Source organism: Barbatula barbatula (genome assembly GCF_947034865.1).
Source record: "Barbatula barbatula genome assembly, chromosome: 17".
Lineage (NCBI taxonomy): Eukaryota > Metazoa > Chordata > Actinopteri > Cypriniformes > Nemacheilidae > Barbatula > Barbatula barbatula.
Genome location: NC_136780.1, coordinates 6,746,045 through 6,764,823, shown reverse-complemented (window position 1 = coordinate 6,764,823; position 18,779 = coordinate 6,746,045). Strand labels below are relative to the sequence as shown.

At 39.1% G+C, this 18,779-nt stretch overlaps 2 protein-coding genes across 3 annotated transcripts in view; one reads left to right on the top strand and one right to left on the bottom strand.

Moving 5' to 3' along the window:
• Positions 1-2,876, top strand: part of kmt2d (lysine (K)-specific methyltransferase 2D) — a 29,089-nt gene extending 26,213 nt beyond the window's left edge. For both annotated transcript variants that reach the window (XM_079478985.1, XM_079478984.1), the window contains exon 54: positions 77-2,876. In XM_079478985.1, coding sequence (XP_079335111.1) covers positions 77-169 — 93 coding nt within the window. In that variant the 3' untranslated portion in view covers positions 170-2,876. The remainder of the gene's footprint in view (positions 1-76) is intronic.
• A 107-nt stretch (positions 2,877-2,983) lies between these two features.
• On the bottom strand, positions 2,984-18,138 carry acvr1ba (activin A receptor type 1Ba). The gene is made up of 9 exons (XM_079478330.1): positions 17,943-18,138; positions 8,817-9,059; positions 8,252-8,512; positions 7,937-8,167; positions 7,184-7,351; positions 6,900-7,056; positions 6,628-6,752; positions 6,368-6,498; positions 2,984-5,866 (listed from the first exon to the last, which is right to left on the bottom strand). The coding sequence occupies exons 1-9, from the start codon at positions 18,031-18,033 to the stop codon at positions 5,741-5,743; spliced, it is 1,533 nt and encodes a 510-aa protein (XP_079334456.1). The 5' UTR covers positions 18,034-18,138; the 3' UTR covers positions 2,984-5,740.
• Positions 18,139-18,779: the final 641 nt, after the last annotated feature.

The following is an 18,779-nucleotide window of genomic DNA, read 5'->3' as shown; positions in this document are numbered from 1 at the left end:
AGAGAGCTTTAATTTCGCAAACGCCCAAATATTTATCCCAAATATAAATTAAATTTCTTCTCCGATTTACTTTTAGCTGACGTATGACTATCAGTTTGACTTCGAAGACGATCAGCACAAGATCCCCTGCCATTGTGGAGCCTGGAATTGCAGAAAGTGGATGAACTAACGGGGACGAAGGAGCCGCCAGCCCTGCATTTGTTCCCTGGTGCCAGAACACTCCTGCGCCAAAGCCTGTTAAACTCTTACTATCCAGATAATAAGCTGTTCTGAAATGAGGAAGAGAAGTTCACTCTGTCACCCGAAAGACGAGACTTTCACAACAAGAGCCAAAGCTTTGAAGAGTTAACTTCTGATGCCACGACCTTTACGCTCGAAAGGTTATCGGACCTGCTTGAATCTTTCTTGTTGAGAAGCTTCACCTCTGCCAAAAGCACCTCCTCCACTGTTTTTTCTCCTCCAATAAGCTGACTCCGGCTGCAATCAATCCCTTCTACACCCACCAAAAGAAATGAAACTATAGCATATCAATACACTCAGACTAGAGCTCAGAGAAGATGTTTGACTAAAGCCATGTAAGTACTGAAAAAAACAACTAATACACTTTAGCTTGGAACTATGCTTTCCGCTCATCCCCCCCCCCCAGAAAGACGCTCTCGCATAAAATCATCATCGATGAAGATTGACATCGTGGACTTTGGCAAGACAATCCTGAAGTGGCTCTGCTTAGAACTGTGTATCTATGATTGATGAGATATGAAATACTATTGACCTGTGGCTAGCAAGGCACCAGATGTTTTATTATATTGAGTTGAAAGGTGGGTTTATTTCACCCAGTCTACCTCATTGAGTTGGCGGGAAGTCACTGCTTTGTATTAAACTGTTAAGTGCTACTGTGGAAAGGGGAAGGCGGGAATGTGTCCGTGGCAATTGCCTTCTCGGATAAGCAGGGAAACATAAGCAGCAGGTTTGCTCCTATCTATGTTTTGATTACAATAATGAGCCAATGCAAATACTATTTGATTATACAAATGAGATGCAGTATACGAGAGTTCCGATACGATCGTGCATTACTAACAATAATCAAAACTCAAACGGGTGTCTCCAAGGTCACCTAATCTGACTGTAGATATCATGTAGCCGTTTCTTTCTCAGCGCATCACGCTTTTTTGTGAACTCGCATCCGTATCCTCTTGCATACTCAATAATGGAGCAAACTGTGGGAGTGACACTTTGAGACGAGGCAAAACATTTTTTGTAAGTTATTCCTGACGGTTCAGGCTCTCTTGGCAAATAAAAGGCGATGCAAGACTGCCACTGCATTTCCCCATCTTGAATTCCTACATCACACGTTCATTAGATCTCCATTCGGCTCTCATCACTCCAACCAGGAATCTTAGGTGTAAGCCTCTTCCCTTCTGTGATAGTGGACTGTTGTAAACTTACTGTAGTAAGTCTTTCTCTGCCTGCTGACGGCCGGTGTATCTATGTATTGTGGTTTGATAGTGGTAGCACAGTCTACGGGCACGAAGCTGTGGCAGAGAAAGGCTTAAAAAAGGGCATTTCTATTTTCTTTTATATAAAGTAATTTAAAACGGTTAAAAACAGTTGAATTTCAAAGAAGGGAGTTGAACAAAGTCTCCACATAGCCCATGCTACTTTGTTCCTTTCTCCCCTGACTTATGACCTCACAGTAGAAATAAATGCAAAATGTATAAACTGTACATAATAGGGGACGAAGCTCTTTATCCAGCCCCTTTTTAATCAAACTCGAAATTGTAGAGAAATAAAAATCATGAAAAAGCAACCACTGGATATCATTTTATCAGAAGAACTAAATGTGTATATATCTATAAATATATGTAAAATGGCAAACTAAGTAATATCTTTATGTATATGAACCAGAGTGTTTTTGCATTTAGGTTTTTTCTATCTGCGTTTTTCCTACAAGACCATATACAGTTGAACTAAAGGTGTGCGATGTTTCTCGTCTTCACCAATGAAATTGGAATGGTTGTGGTGAATGAAACAAACATTTAAGATGGGATTCACGTTGGAAGGTTCTGATAATATTTCTTCTTCGTGGAAATAGATACTTTTTGAAAGAAAAGCAGTAAAATGGTGCATAGCATTTGTGTATTTATGTAATATTGTTCACGTATATTTCTTTTATTTATGCAACTGCTTGTAAATTACTGAACCCTGTCCTTGAATCAGTGACCGTTTAATTGGTATATACAGTAAATGGAAAATCTTGAAGCTCCCAAGATGAAACCGTTTTTGATATGAGTCATGTTGTTTTTTTCCCTGCCCTCCCCGTAGAAGTGAATGTTTTATACAACTTGTGAAATGGCCTAATCGTGGGAGAATGGTATGGCTTCATTAATCGAATATATCTCCAGAATTACATGTGAATTGCACTCAAAACTGTTATTATTTATACATCTTTAGAGGTTTTTGAACTGCCGTTTGATGCAGTTAACTCTTTTTAAGCCTAGTCTGTTCAACACAAAGATGCTCACTGGATCTTAGCCAGAGTAACTCACGCCCCCTCCTTTTGTTTTTCTGAATTCTCTTAATTTAAGGTCTTTATAGGTGTTGTAATTAATAGATATTGATTTTCAACCTGACCTACTTTTTAAAAAATATGCTGCAGCTGTACAGCAGAGCTACTTTTAGGAAAGATGAATAAATGATCGTTTTTATTGTATGTGGCATGTTTTGTATGGATATAATTTTGAATTGTACATATTTTTCGACGTCAGAGGTTGCATCTCTTTATATACACGGCTGTGCCCTACCCTTCCAGCCCTTCATTTATTTCCTTGTCTTTGCTTTATTTCTTGTAAAGAAAAATAAAATGCATTTTAAATATAAATATGCATACATGGTGTATTGATTTTCATGCCTAAATACAAAAAGTAAATCCAATTACATAACCTGCAAGTCAGCTATTTGATCAAAGATTCAATGAAACAGAAATAGGAAAAAGTATTTATTACTTGATATCATTTATGTACATCATATTAACCACAAGTGGATTTGTTTACAACATGTTTAAAAGTACTACTGAAACCGTAGGATCAAGAACTCTGATGCAGTCTTACTGAAAGCATAAACTACCAAGTCTGAACTCATCACAAGTACTAACGTGGACAAATATAAGAGAATATTAAAGGTACAGTTCAACCAAAAAACAATTCTGTCATTCACTAATCCTGAAATAGTTTTAAACCTGTATTAGATATTTTAAAGAATTTAGGAAAACAAAGAGTTCTCCGGTACCTATGACTACTATTTTATTTTCTCTATTATGCTAGTCAATGATGTCCCAGAACTGAAAATTACTAATATTCTTCAACATATCTTTGTATTCAATGGTACAAAGTAACTTCTACAGGTAAGAAATTACACGAGGGTGAGTAAACAATGATTGAATTTTCATTTTTGGGTGAACTATCCCTTTAACTGTCTAAATTTCCCCCACAAACTGGTGGTAACTACTTTGCCAACATTGTCCATAGTGACTTTTACCCCCAATTTACATTAAAGTTTAGAGTATGTTTTTACACACAGTTCCCAAATACAAATTTTGAAAACGCAAGCGCAATATAAATAATGATTAAGCCTACACGTTTCCCTGTATTTACATAAGGACAGATTCCCAGTGTATGATGTAGAGCACCATGTTATAAGGGTCAGTCGTAATGTTTAGTATTAGGCATTCTCGATTCAAGTGTAAGTACTCTCAACTGACATATTCCAACCGCAGAGATCAGATTCATGGGATATGACCTCAATATAAAACATGGACTGCAATAAACACAGCCACCGCTATTTCAAATATATTACACATATTATAGAACCCTTGCTCTCATTCATCTTAAGCTATACACCTTTAAAACTGAGGCAGACCCTTAATACCAAAACGTAATGCCATGTTCATCTTGTTATAACTTATTGCAGTCCATATCACTTAAGATCCAGTTTATAATCAGAACATATGGTTTCTGACTGAATCGGTGAGCACGACATTGCAGACAGGAGGGAGCGGTAGAAGTGGCATTATAAATTGAGCTAATTGATGAAGTCGCAGTTCACACAGTTCATTGATTAGTATTGGCATAAAGGAAATGATCAGTAGTACAGTTGAATTTTATAATAGAAGTTTTAAAATACAGGCAAAAAGAGATGCGAGATTTGACTTCAAAACTTTACACGTTTTTGCCGACTACACTACATCCCATAGACACTGAGAGCAAATATTAAATAACAGTGCAGTTTAACATGCCAACTTCCCAATACAATGTATTTTGCAATACAACAAACGTAATGTTCCCATTAAAATAAAGTTCAACGGTCTTTAAAAGCATACAAATGGTAGCTATTCTCTTCAGCCATGTCCACCTTTTAGTGAAGTGTGAAATACGGACAAACCACTGGGTTAAATAAAAGGTATAGTTCGCCCAAAAATAGAAATTCTGTCATTTATTCATCCTCACATCCTTCGAAACCCGTTAATGACTTTTTTTCTGTGGAACATAAAAGAAGATATTTTGAGAAATGTCTTGGTGGTTTTGGGCCCATACAATGGAAGTCAATGGGGTCCAATGTTATTTGGTTACCAATTTTCAAAAAGAAGAAAGGAAGTCATGCATGTTTGAAATGACATGAGGGTGAACAAATCAAATCATTTCATTATTGGGTGAACTAAACCTTTATTGCTTTAACCTAGAAAATTAGGTATATTTGACCAAACTAAGAAACAACTCGGCATAGGTGAATTCAAACCCAGTAGTTGGTGTTTTTCCATATTTTAGACACAAGCCTGCATAATTATCCTCAGTACTGAGACCATTGGGAGTGAGAAAATGGACCTCATTCAGGAATATTATGAATAAACATGAACAAGCTATCATTCCCCAAAGCGCTAATGCACAATAACGTGGATTTTAAAAGCCCCAATTTAAAAAACGGCCAAACACAACAAGTGAACATTGAAATAGATTGCATTCAAACTAGAACCCACGCAGAGATCTGCACACTGATGGAGGGAAGCAAATGTAGCCCCAAGATAAACTAGCAGGCTGATTTTTACGGATGTTCTGCCAGAAGCAGTTTCAAGAATAATGCATTTCCTTATTGAAAACAAACGAAGTACTGCTATATCTTCAGTATGACAGTCACACATTCGTGGCGTCTTTGCTACACTTAGCTTTGGACATGAATTGCTAGTCATAACAGGAGAAAACAGTGTTATCCACATTTTTCACAGTCTCACAACAGCAGTAGAGCACTATATATATATATTTCTATATTTTTTACGAAATATGACATACTTCATATTAGTCAGTGAGGGATGGACAAAACTGAAACATTCAACACATCACGCAGCAAAGTCGATTTTGGATGCAACATTGAAGTGGTGAAACGAAAAGAACAAACACCTTTGCTCGATTGTCATTCCTGCCAAAAGAAATAACAAACAGGTCCTATGAGGGAAGCTGTGCTGACATCAGGCTCATCCTCGACTGGGAACGACGACAGGCTGTTTCACCTCCGGAGGAACGTAGAAGGGCTGGGAGAGACTGACGTCAGTAGTTTCGCTTGAGATGGTGAGGTAGGCCTCGTCACAACTTTAAAAGGTTAAAAAAGGGATAAAACTGGCAGGCTTTTTTTGGCTTAAGTCTTTTATGTGTGCTTGTGCGTCTCTACGAAGATCCGCGGCATCCCGCCCGTTTCAGATCTTAACGTCTTCCTGGACGCTGAGTTGAGAGAGAGTCTTCTTAATCCGCAGAGCCGTAAGCCGGGCGGCCCCGTTGGCATACCAACACTCCCTCATGATCTTACCCATGACTCTCAGTGCCTGCAGAACAAAGCAGACCCCAATCAAAATGACTCCTTTCAGCCTCCAACAACAAAGTATGCTTGCAAAAATAATAACGGAATTGAATTAAAAAGCTGTATTATCACATTTAATCGTCTCGGTCTCAGACAGCCCGCCCACAGACCGTCTGATGCATACAAAAACGACAAGAGCTTTTCTAACGCGCCAGCTTCTGTGCTATTGTTTGAACTTTATTCTCATTGTGGTTTATTATTAAAATCGATTTCAGATTTAACTGCCTCTGAACGTCTAGGGGTGGAAAAAGTTATATGCAAGTAAAATGTGTTTCTGAAGGCAATGTTCTGTTGCACTGGGAATAAAAAAAATCTTAATACTAAGACTCAGATTCTTTGTTTCAAAACTATATTATGACCCAGATATGGATATTTCATAAAACTGCCGGGTCCCTGATTCCCCCTAAACTGTGACATGTACATGATACACTGTGGTTGGTCATTAATCTTGTCTTAACGCTTTTACCTCATAGCTTTGCCACCAGTTGGGCACATTGGGCCGTAACCTCTGATCACACACCACCTTCCTCATCTCCTCTATGGAGGGGTCAGAGGGCACCAGATCATAGTAGGGAAGCTGGTAATCTTCATGGATGCCTGTTCAAGGTCAAATTCAAGGTAAATCGTGATGTTAAAGCTTAGGGTTTAATGCTGATTGGCTGTCAAACAATAGGTTGTTTTATAGTCCAATTTTCCAAACACTGTGGGTGAAAGATTTGCTCTCACCTCCAGCGTTACACCGTCGTGCTATCTCCCAGTATACCAGTCCCAAAGCATATATATCAGCACACTTAAAGGAATCAAAATGTTTCATGTTGATTGTTTCGTCTAGTACCTCTGGAGCCATATATCTGAAAGACAAAACACACTCATGTCAAGTAATCCAACTGTGCCATATTACAGTATCTCAAAATGAAGAACTTTATACTGTAATATTTATATATAGCCATTTATACATGATTTACAGTCAAGAGTGTAGTATGTGGATATAGACGTACCTTTTGGTGCCAACCCTCTGATTGGGAGCAATGTCTATAGTATCAGTGATGGACTCGTGACGTACAGCGAGCCCCAGATCTGCTATGGCACAAGTACCATTCTTTTTCACCAAGATGTTTTTAGATTTGAGGTCACGATGAGCAATGCCCGGTTTTCCTGCAAGAGGTGACAGTGAAGGTTTAAATGTCAGATTTGTTGTTTTCGGGTGTACATCATTGATTTCAGTTTTGTGAGTCCAGGAATACATAGTATGTTGAGTCAGACGAGTTTAGTTTATATGTACCCTGTGTACCCAGGATCTCCATATGCAGATGTGCCAGCCCACTGGCTGCTGAGAGCGATAACTTTATCATACCCTCGATTGTGACAGAGTAATGGTTCAGATAGTCAAATAAAGAGCCGTGTTCATGGTAGTCAGAGACCAGCCACAGCTGCGTCCATGTGCCATTGTCTAAGAAACAGAGATAAAAACGGTGAAGAAAGAGGCTTAACAATGGAAGAAAACTTTCTTTAAACATTTTTATATTACAAATAAAGTTTGCCCAAGACTAGGGCTGTCACAATTAGATTTTTACTTTTCAGATTTTAGTTTTTTTACATTATTATTGTGGCAAAAAGACACAAAAGGACTAAAACTGTAAAAAGCTAATAATATATAGGCCCACATATTATTTGATAAACTTAAATTTACATCAGCTTATTGCTGAGGCAACATTTAGTTTTAAGTTGAAACACTAAAGTTATTATATGAAAATGTCAACTAAAAGTGAAAAATAAATAAACCTATATAACAATATAAAAATAAACAAAATAAAACACTGACATAAGTAAATAGTAAATTGACAAAAGCACAACATTGTTTAAAATAAGATGAAAACTAAAATTATACAAATAGAACTTCATTTAAAATATCAATAAAACTACAACAAAAAACTGACCCAAAAACAAAACTATTCAACTATTCCATTAATTTGTCCCAAAAGTATATTTTGGATCAAAATATTGTACCTTTATGTGTAATATACATTGATTGTACCTTTATTATCAGCAGCGATGAAGCCCAGAATGTTCTCATGACGGAGCATGATGGTCTGATAAATCTCAGCCTCGCGGAACCAAGAGCGCTCTTCTCTGGATGAAAAGATCTTAACAGCCACATCTCCTCCTCTCCATCTCCCCCTCCAAACCTCGCCAAACCGCCCTTTACCTATAATCTCCTGCAGTACAATTGTCCTGGCCACCGTCCGCTGAACAAATAAGGGCAGACCTGCAACAGAAATAACGCTTCAGCTCAAAAGCCCAAATCTTTAATGTGTAAAGCCTTAGTGCAATAGTTAAAGGTGTGACCTACCGGAACCTGAACCCGAGGTGGACAGATCAAAGATGAGGTCCTGTAAAGTCTTGTCTTTGGCTAAGTACAGATGATCACAGGACGGATCTTCGACATCAAGTCGCTGCCGGTGGTTGTAGTTCCGCTGATGGTGCTGGAAAACCAGCACTCCCACAATAAGCAGCAGGCAAAACAAGAATGCCGGCCCTGCGATCACAGCCACCAGCTCTACCGGACCCCAGCTGCCGCCTGAGCTTGTCCAGTTGTTTTCTTCAGAAATCCCTGAGAGAGGAGTTTCATGCACATTACCACTCACAAGTTTTGATTTAAAGGGATGGTAGAAAATTTGTCTCGCTACTTTTGTGTTCAATTGGGGGCAATTTGGGTTACCAACATTCTTTAAAGTATCTTCTTTAGTGTTGTGCATAAGGAAGAAAGTCATACAGGTTTGGAATGACACGCATGAGTAAATCATTTTTGTTGTCTCAGGGAAGTCAGAAATAGCAGCACAGGAAACAGAGACACCTAAAAACCAAAACAAACTTGAAAAAACTAACTGGTCCAAACATTCGGCCTTTCCTCCTACCGTTTGGAACTTGAAGGTTGATGCTGTTGCAGAAGTCTGTGTAACAGCAGTGCGTGTTGAGCAGACCCTTGGCGCTCAGGCAGAAAATGGGCTGTCCTGGTGGTACCAGGCTGACACGACGGATACAGATTCGCACCTGCTGCTCCTCCTGACCGTTGGTGTAGGAGGTGGAGGCCATGCAGGCCCCATCTGTCTCGCACACATAACCGGTCTTTTCACAAGTAGTGCAGTTACACTTAAGAGCTGAAAAGAGAGAAATTAAAATGTGGAATGAAGACATGAACATTGTTGATGACCTCTTTAAGAATATTCTGCAAGTGCACAGTGCAAGCCTTAAACAACCACCAGGGGGCAAGCTATACCCACTATAAGAAAGGGAAGCATTGAGCAAATTAACTCCAGCAGAAATACTGCATGCAGAATCTAGTTTGCTACCAAACTGCATAACATGAAACTGAATCCGCCACTGCAGATGAACCCAAACAGACCGTACACAGCAGACCAGACCCCCACTGCAATCCCTTTATATCAGCAGAACACCTTCACAGATGACACCGCTTTACTGTCCGGTCAAACAACAGCCACTCGATTAAAATGACGCGGGGAGGTTCAAAGATATTTTTCAGTAGTGTATTCAAGCCATCTTAATATATTGATTTTTAAATTAATTATAAAAATAGATGGTTGCTAAGGTGATTTGTGGGTTTAACTGACGACCAAAGTCAAAAAGATCTTTTGGTTTCTCGTGTCATTGGTTCTTTCTTTGACTATAGGGACATTTAAGTGTCTGAATGCATATGAAAGTAGTATATGTGTCGGCAACCAGTTGTATGGCTTTGGTATCATTCATGGTTGCTTTCCTAGATTATTCAAAATATCTTCTTTTGTGTTGAACAGAAAGAAATGAATAAATCAAAATTTCCTACGTTGGTAGTCAATGGTGGAACTGTTTGGTTACAAGCATTCTTCCAAATATCTTTCTCTGTGTTCATCAGAACAAAGAAATGTACAGATTTGGAACAACGGAAGAGCGTGTAAATGAAGACATACTTTTCATTGAGTGAACTGTTCCTTTAATGATCGAATATTGTGTTAGCAGTGCAAAGCTGATTCCCAAACAACACACCTACTGATAAAATGTAAAACTTGAATATACTGGAAGTAGATTGTATGACGTGTCAACCAAATGCATACATGTAAACTGTACATTTTTAAAACATTTTTTTATATTAAATAAATTGCACGTACATTCATTATATTTTTTGTATTACCACTGTATATGAAGTATGGTACTACTTGTGCAAAAGAACTTTTTGGCAGTGAACATTTGGGAATTTCATATTGCCTCCTCTATCTTAGATCCCTGTAGGCACAACTAAATGATATCATCAATCTTCAGAAGCATTCGAATACTCAGACGCCCTGACAGAAACTGACTTACATTTTCGAGCTATTTTCGAGCTGTCATCACCATTGAGTATTTTTGTCTCTCTAAAGCAGGTCAGACAAACAGAATAGGAACGAGGATGGACACACACAGACAGACCGCTGTGGTTGACCAAGGTCAAGACACGAGCGCTGCCTGTCACACCTCACTGGCGCCCTCGGGTTTATCAGCCAGGCGCTGAGCTCCATACAATGGCAGACCACTTAAGACAAATTGCGCTGGTTTTAAAATAACACCAGCTCAGACGCTTGATGGCTGATCACAACAGGACCCACCGAGAGACAAACAGTCAGCTAATGCAAAATCTTTTTTGGGCTTCTATCAGGAACGTTCTATTCTAATCCTCTCTTCTTTTCTCATTTCATTGCTTTTCCCACAAGTTCAGGCCTCTGATGTTTACGCAAGCCTTTTATAGGCAGATCTGCTTTTATCATTTACTCCTGTCGTCACTCAACTTTCACACAGACACACATTCTTCCACGAACATTAATTAATGTGACTCACTTCACTTCCTTTCGTTGTTTTTCACACACAGGTTTACTGCAAAACTCATGACACGTCTGAGTCCCAAACACACCCCTCTGAACAAGCGTCAACTTTGCTTTTTCAGATTGTATGTGGGTGTGTGTCGGTGTCCGCGAGGGAGTGCAAGAGTGTGTTTGTGTACTCCTTATAAATCTTATAAAGGCTGTGATCTTAAAGACACCGAAGTGCGCTGCCAGTAAGCGTTAGTGGAGCAGATCCAAGTCAACTGAGCTTCACATGCATGAGGAATTTCCTGCAGATTACGTCGCCGGTCTTGATAGCGGGTAGAGAAAGAACACTGTGCCATGAGCCTCTAATAGTTGCTTTAATGGAGCACACGCAATATCATTAAATCACCCACAGAAACACGGGGAGGCAAATCAAATGACTGTAATTGCCTCATGGCCTCTATCTGGAAGAGTCTGAGAAAACACAACATCACAGATATCACATTAATTACAAACAGGATAACCGTACTTAACCGTCGAGTCTCTATCAAACAATAAAGACCTCAGCCATATCACTACTGCCGGCCACTTAAATGGCTTTGTGTGGTAAGTACATTTTGCACGTAAAAAGAAACTTGATCCCGCATGAAAACACAAAGGCTTTTCAGGTCAGCCATTATGTACATACAATCTGGACATAGACACACTTCATGTAAATGAAACTTATCTCGGCGCGACATTTCCTCCCAGTGTGTGAACAGGGTCATGGTAAACATTTTAAAATACTGGAAACACACTAAGCTTTGAGAGGACACTACAGCTTATTCAAATAAAAGACACAGCAAGCTTAGACAGTATCCCATCTATTGTGGAATTTCAGGTTTTGGGGTTTATTAGTCATGTACATAACCAGACACAGTATGATATATTGTGAAATGCTTTGTACAACATGGCACACACATAAATAAAAGAACGAAAATAGTATGAAATCTGAAAAACGTTTTGAATTTATAACAACAATAAAATGGATGTAAAAATATGTGCACGATATAGATGTGAATAAGAACTTTATTAGCATAGATTGTGAGTCGATTTGTTGTTTGGCTTTAACTTCTTATTTACTTGGAATTAATAATTGCTTAGTATTATAATCTCTCGCAAACCATCTTTTATTTTTTCCAATGAGACCACTGTCACAGTGCATTATGGGATTACCTTCTCACAAAGTACTAGCAATTTTGCTAAAGCAAAGCAGCATGTCCCTAACAAAAATTTGCCAGAATTTAACTATACAGTATTTGCTCTTTTTTGTTGCATTTGTGATAAAACCATACTAACTGTAGTAAAATAACATAACCAGGTAAAAAAATGGTTATCAATCTGCCAAACAAAACTTACTTACTACACCAAAAATAGTTGTAATACCTTCGGGTTTCGCTACATTTTCATGTAGGAAGCATTTCTACAAAGCCTTAATGGGAACATTCACCCAAAATTTTAATTTCCTTCATAATTTAATCGCCTTTATTCATTCCAAACCTGCATGACTTTTTGTCTCCTGCAGAACACAAAAGAAGATATTTTGAATAACTTTGGCAACCAAAACATACTGGCCATTGCATGGACATAAAACCACCAAGACATTCTTTAAAAAATCTTCTTTTGTGTTCACAGAAGAAAGTCATACATGTTGTGAATGAAGAATAGCAGAATGAAGGTTTTTGGATGAACTATATATAAATCATAACATAATATTTCATATTACACAAATATTACAAAACCAAACACAGTTAATAAATACTAAATCACTTTTGCTATGCGTCCTAAACAATTATCACACTTTTTACACTCAGACTCCTGTGAAACTGTAAGCGATCCATCCAAGTTTGTGCAAAGCTGGCTAACAAAACAAAAACATACAACTTCCCGCAGTGCATGGCTCCAAACCTGTAGAGAGGGAGCAGAAGCGGTTTGGGCCAAGCTAAGTCTAGTACGTGCATAATTGGTGGCCTTACACTAGCTCTTTGTTTGGAGATTAGAGAGACACGAGGAGGGATTGGGCGGGCTGTGTCGGGACAAAAGGTGGGTTGCGTGGTGTAGGTTGGGGGAGGTTACCGCTATGGTTTCAGGGGGTAGGGGACTCCCTCAACATGCTTTTAAGAGCTGCTGGTGAAACAGATACGCGAGGACAGAACATAAAGAGGCGACAGAGGGGTACGGGGTCGGGGGGAGTGCTTACAAAGCCCCCAGCTGCGATAGGATTTGAGCTTGGACAGACCATAAAACCTAGTCTAGACTTGGCTTAACCTCACAGAAAAGGGGAACTCGGTTAAGGAAGACTTCAAAATCTCACCGGGAGTGTGAAGTTCCAATCATTCCATTCTTGTTCAGACAGGAAATGAAACCCATTGCGGGAAAACCTGAATGAAATCATTGCCATTAAAAGTGTGCTTGGCTGATTGGAGGCTCATGGGAGAATTTAGTCAGTGATGAAGCCGCAAACAACTTCACATTACTGCTAGTGTGACTAAGGAGCGTGAACTTCCAAGTCAGGGTGAAGAAACGACTGCACGCTAGAACCAAATATTGCTCCTGTGACATACTATATCAATTACAAATGGATGGCAAACCAGTACTCGTCTCTGCACAGGCATTATCTCTCGCTTCACCTCCTCTAGATAATGAAAGCCCATCATCCTCAGTCGCTTAAGAGAGCAGGATGCCAGGGGCTACTGAGAGTGGGCAGACTTGAGAGAGTGCAGTTACCCAAGATGCATAGGGCTGAAACGGGATCCACGGAGTACCCAGACAGGGAGCTGATTAAGACATGCAGACGCCACCAGACAGAGCGCACATACTCATGCAGACGTGCACTCTAAAACACACATTGAGCCTCGTGCTCGCCCACTCACAAAATCAATGCGGCGAAAGGAAGGGGAGCTTCTTCGGCACCCTCATGGTCAAATTACCAATATCACTTTTTTACCCAACAAACCTGAATATGTACATCTCTTTCAAACCTTTTTAAAATGTTAAAAATAACACAACTGTCTTGGGCATATGATAAACAGCGTTAGAGATACACAACTATATAATTTTAAAATAAATTGTTTTAAAAGAAAATCCTGTCATTAAATTTACATGCTTGCATTGTTCTTTTATTTAAGGAATCTACACTTTCTATTTTTATGTTAAATTAGACAATAAATAGCAAACATTAATTGTTTGATTCTGATTTTATTTCTTAAGGAACAGTTCACCGAAAAATGAAAATGTCCGTCTTCATTCACTCACCTTGAGTCTGTATATATATATATATATATATATATATATATATATATATATATATATATATATATATAAAGCAAACAGTTCTGGGACACTTTGGACTATTGTTGTAATTTCTTCTACTATGGTAGTCAATGGTGACCCAGAACTGTTTGGTTACAAGCATTCTTCCAAATATCTTCCTCTGTGTTCATCAATTTAGTGAAATGTTTTTTCCACCCTAAATGTAATATTTTTAAACAAGCACTGTAACAGAGGTGAGAAGATGGTCTGCCTCTCCATGTAATGGACCATTCAGGTCATTAGCAAGGTCATTAAAGAAGCAGACACCAGCTTTAGTCTGCTGTGACCGTGGCCTCAACCCCCAGCCGGCCTCTCCAGACAGACACACACTTTACACACACACACTCCCTATGAACCCACATATCTTTCTTTGCTGTACTTTCCGTGCTCTGATCTTATATACAAGCACACACATGCAAAATATGGCTTTATGTGCTCCCTTTCATTTCCATAACACCACTCTTACAGCACCTGGAGCCTTCCTGGCATGGGGCGCCAATCATCTGCTCTTTCCTGCCTTCATAATACAGGCGTTAGCTATAATATATCTTGATATTAAATGGATTGCTGTACCATATTTTAAGAACATTTGGAACATTTCTTTCTCCTTATTGGAGCTTGACAGCTAATGGAACTGGTGTTGAATGGCATGCAACCATTCTTTAAAAATTCCATACAGGTTTTGTGTAAAATCCTGAATTGTAAAAGTAGTTCTGGGGTGAATTAACTGCCTCCACAATTTTTTTCCACACTTATTGTTATTCCGAGGAGTGGAACACATTAACAATAATTTCTTGTAAGCGAATGAATCACTTATAAAATGTGTATAAATGGGTTACTGTGACATTCCTAAACTGTTTTTCTCCAGACGTCAACGTAGAAAAACTGCAGTCCTGCGAATCAGTGTAGGTTCAGCACTTCTGCTTTCTCTGCGTGAAGGGAAAAGCAAAATCTGGGAAAGAATGAAAGATGATGAAAGAGACGCACCCTGCCTTACGGCTGTCTGTCGAGCTTGCAGTACCCATATCACATTGCTGTTGTTTTCTCACATAGGCCTGCGAGAAGCGTCACACGGACATCGAGGAGCTCAAACACTCACGACTAGCCATTTTATCAAAAACAAACAAAAACTCTGATAGCACGCTTACTGAGAAAACAAGTCAGTCGCATATGCCAAGCACTCTCCCAACAGGGCCTGGGGACACCGAATCGCTTCAGATTCCCCGGTTTCAACACCTCAATGGAATAATTACCATAACATGACTGGAGACTCCAATTTGCTCCATTTCCACTAGTCTGTATCCAACTGCCGGCAGCTGTGCAAACCCATCACTGGCAGCCAAACAGCGCCCCTCACACTACAATCCTCTCACTGTCGAGTCTGACACTGGCCTGACCCAGTTGAACTTACTACAGGTGGGACCTGTCTGTTTTGCCTTTCCTATCAAGATCTATTAGAGCGTTTGGCAGTATTTTGCGCATCACAACCTAACGTAAACAGAGGGAGTTTCGTGCAGAAACGATGACTCACCGATTAGAGATCACAGATTGCTTAACTTTCTAAAGTCCTACATGACGACGGCCCCTGCTGCGTTGAAATTCATTAACAGCCCTTCTTAGGAAGCTTTAAAGAGGAAGTTCACCCAAAAATCAACGTTGTGTGATTTTTTACTTACCCACATGAGGTTAAACATATTTAGAGAACTTCGGACCACAAATTAAGATATTTAGGTGACATCCGAGAGATTTCCAGGCCTCCTCATAGACATCATGGTGTCAGTTTTTACAAAGGTCCAGAAAAGTACTAAAGACATTGTTAAATTGGTCCACCCACGTATATTGGCTCAGTTGAATTCACTCTGGTGCGTGTTCACGAGTGCGCTCCATTGCACTGATAAGACAGAGGGTAATATATTGATTAAAGTCTGTATTTTTTTTTCTATGCGCGGATGGACCAATTTAACGATGTCTTTAATACTTTTCTGGACCTTGGCAAAAACGGACACCATGATGTCTATGAGAAAGCCTGGAAATCTCTCAGATGTCACCTAAATGGTCACACTTTATTTTGTGTCTAATTCTCACTATTAAAAAAACTAACTGCGAATTTTGACTCAATACACACCCAATTTGTTGCTTATTAATAGTTAGAAGGTAGTTGTTAGGTTTAGGTATTGGGTAGGATTAGGGATGTATAATATGGTCATGCAGAATATGTGCTTTATAACTACTAAAAAACACCCAGTATGCCAATAATAAGCATGCTTATAAGCAACTGGTCAATAGTGAGAATTGGTCCCTATTCTGAAGTGTTACCACCTATATATATTCATTTGTGCTCCTTAGATGCCGAAAGGTTCTCTAAACATGTTTAATGTCATGTGGGTAAGTTAAAAAAAATAATCACACAAAGTATATTTTTGGGTGAACTTTCATTTGTTTCAGGGGAAACATTCATATTTTAAGATTGTGGAATGTTAAAGCAATCCACATTATAACAGTCATCAAAAAGACGTCTCGGATTCATACGTGACAATATCATCTACACCAACTGTGTCGCGTTTGTGTTCAGAAAATCTCGCCAGTGTTCCCAAGCGCAAACTGTTACTGCACCGTGCCATGCAACCACAGACATGTTTGTTTGTGCTGTGAATGTAACGACCATCAGTTTGTCCATATAAAAGAAAGGCAGACTCCCTTGACAGGCCAGTGAATAGGGCTCATTGCCCACATTTCCATTACAAAGCCCCAGACTCTGCATCTGACTTCAGTCTGAATTTGCTGAATGACCAGCTTCCCATCGTACGACAGAAATGAACTCGCCACTAGTTATAAGGCGCAACTTTCAGAGAAATACACCTGGTGAATAATTTATGTAATATCTGAAGGTGGGTTATCCTTTGTTCTTAAGCATCACCATTTCCAAAGTTGGCAACACTTCCTGGACTTAATGGCTTTTCAACAATCAATGGGGTCAATGAAGACTGTTTTTAACAGAAGAAATGCACAATGTCAAGAGATGAATTAGTAAACCAAGCAAACACTGTAAGTGTATTTACATCAATCCTTGAATACATTAAAAAAATAGTTTGTGATGAGCAACACGTCGGTGTTACATCCCTTGTATTATAAAAGTGTAGTAACCAACCATGTTTTAGAAAGACTGAATACCATTTGTGTTACCACATTAAAAATACCATGGTTAAAATATGGCTTACGTGATGAGAAGTAATGGTTACTAAGGTTTTACTACAAAGCATGGGCAGTTTTGGTTTAGTCGTGGTTTATTTTCGCAAGGGAACCGCAGGTCGCTTTTGCAACATCAGTATCATTCATAGTGACGTCAGTGCTGTGAAACATTGGAGGTCATTTGGGAAGTTAAGTGCACGCTTTCTACATACATGTCTCAATTCACCTTGAATTACAGACCAACATGTTACGATTTGAAAACCTGAATTCTTCAAAAGCAACACGTCATCTCTTCGTTACATGTAATTAAAACGTATTCAAATGTAAGGTTGCATTTACAGAGGTTGATCAGAGAGCGTGCTTGGGAGTTGAGGAAAACAAACGCATCAGCGCGGTTCATTCCTAACACACGCACGCACGCACGCACACATATACATAAATATATATTGTATGACTGAATATAACATAACGTTACAAAATAAACACCACAGTGCAGAACCGGTTACAAATCAACCAAAAGTTATTTACGCTATACACGACACGGGTTTACAAACCCAAGCGACAGCGCCATGATGAGCGCCAGGCTGCCCCGTCCAGCGCAGCCTGGCCACTCTCTCCACACACACCAGCCGCTTATCAAATAAACACATAAACACAAACACTCACCATCGCCGATCGCTATTAATCCACACAGGGCGAGCAGCGCTACAGCAGTTCGTCGTGGAAACATGACTGCAAGATTCCCATCTCTTTGCATTAATGCAATCGTTGTATGTGATTATTGACAAGCGAGCGAGGCTTCCAACACAACCACAAGCCGACCATACACCGCCTGCCAGCCTCGGATAGACAATAGTGGGTTAAAGGGGTGTGACCAGTTTAAAAGGGGAGGGCTCCTCTCCTTTGGCTCCTTTGTTGTGGTGTAATGTCTCTTTACAAGGACTCATTTGTGAATTGGCGTGGTGGTCTGGTTTGGAAAGTAGTTAAGGTCACGAAATGATTGTTTCTTATTCTGTGGTATTTGGTAGTTCATGGTGAAAATAATATTAGGCTATCTCATGATCCTAACATGGACTGGAACAATAAAAAATCATTATTTTGTGAAGTTTTAAAGATGCATCATAAAATCTGTTTTTCAGATACACAATGTAAGATTAAGATATTTTACATCACTCTTAAAAACGGGGCTTCTTGATCCCATAAAAGAATGGTATTGGCAGAATGGTTCCACAAAGAACCTTTCTGTTTCACACAAGGTTCTTTGTAGTAACATTTCTTTTTCAGAAATGGTTATTATAAGAACCTTTGAGAAAATGTTGCTTTGGGCAAACAAAAATGGTAACAAATAACTTTTTAAAGCAGCCCTTTTAAGATTGTTGTACAAACATCAAGTTGCTATACCATAACTTGACATTATTATGAGGAAAAACACAACAAACGTAAAATATAGGCTTTTTTTGCAAACACAAAAAAACACTTAATATTTTTATTTTCAAATTATTT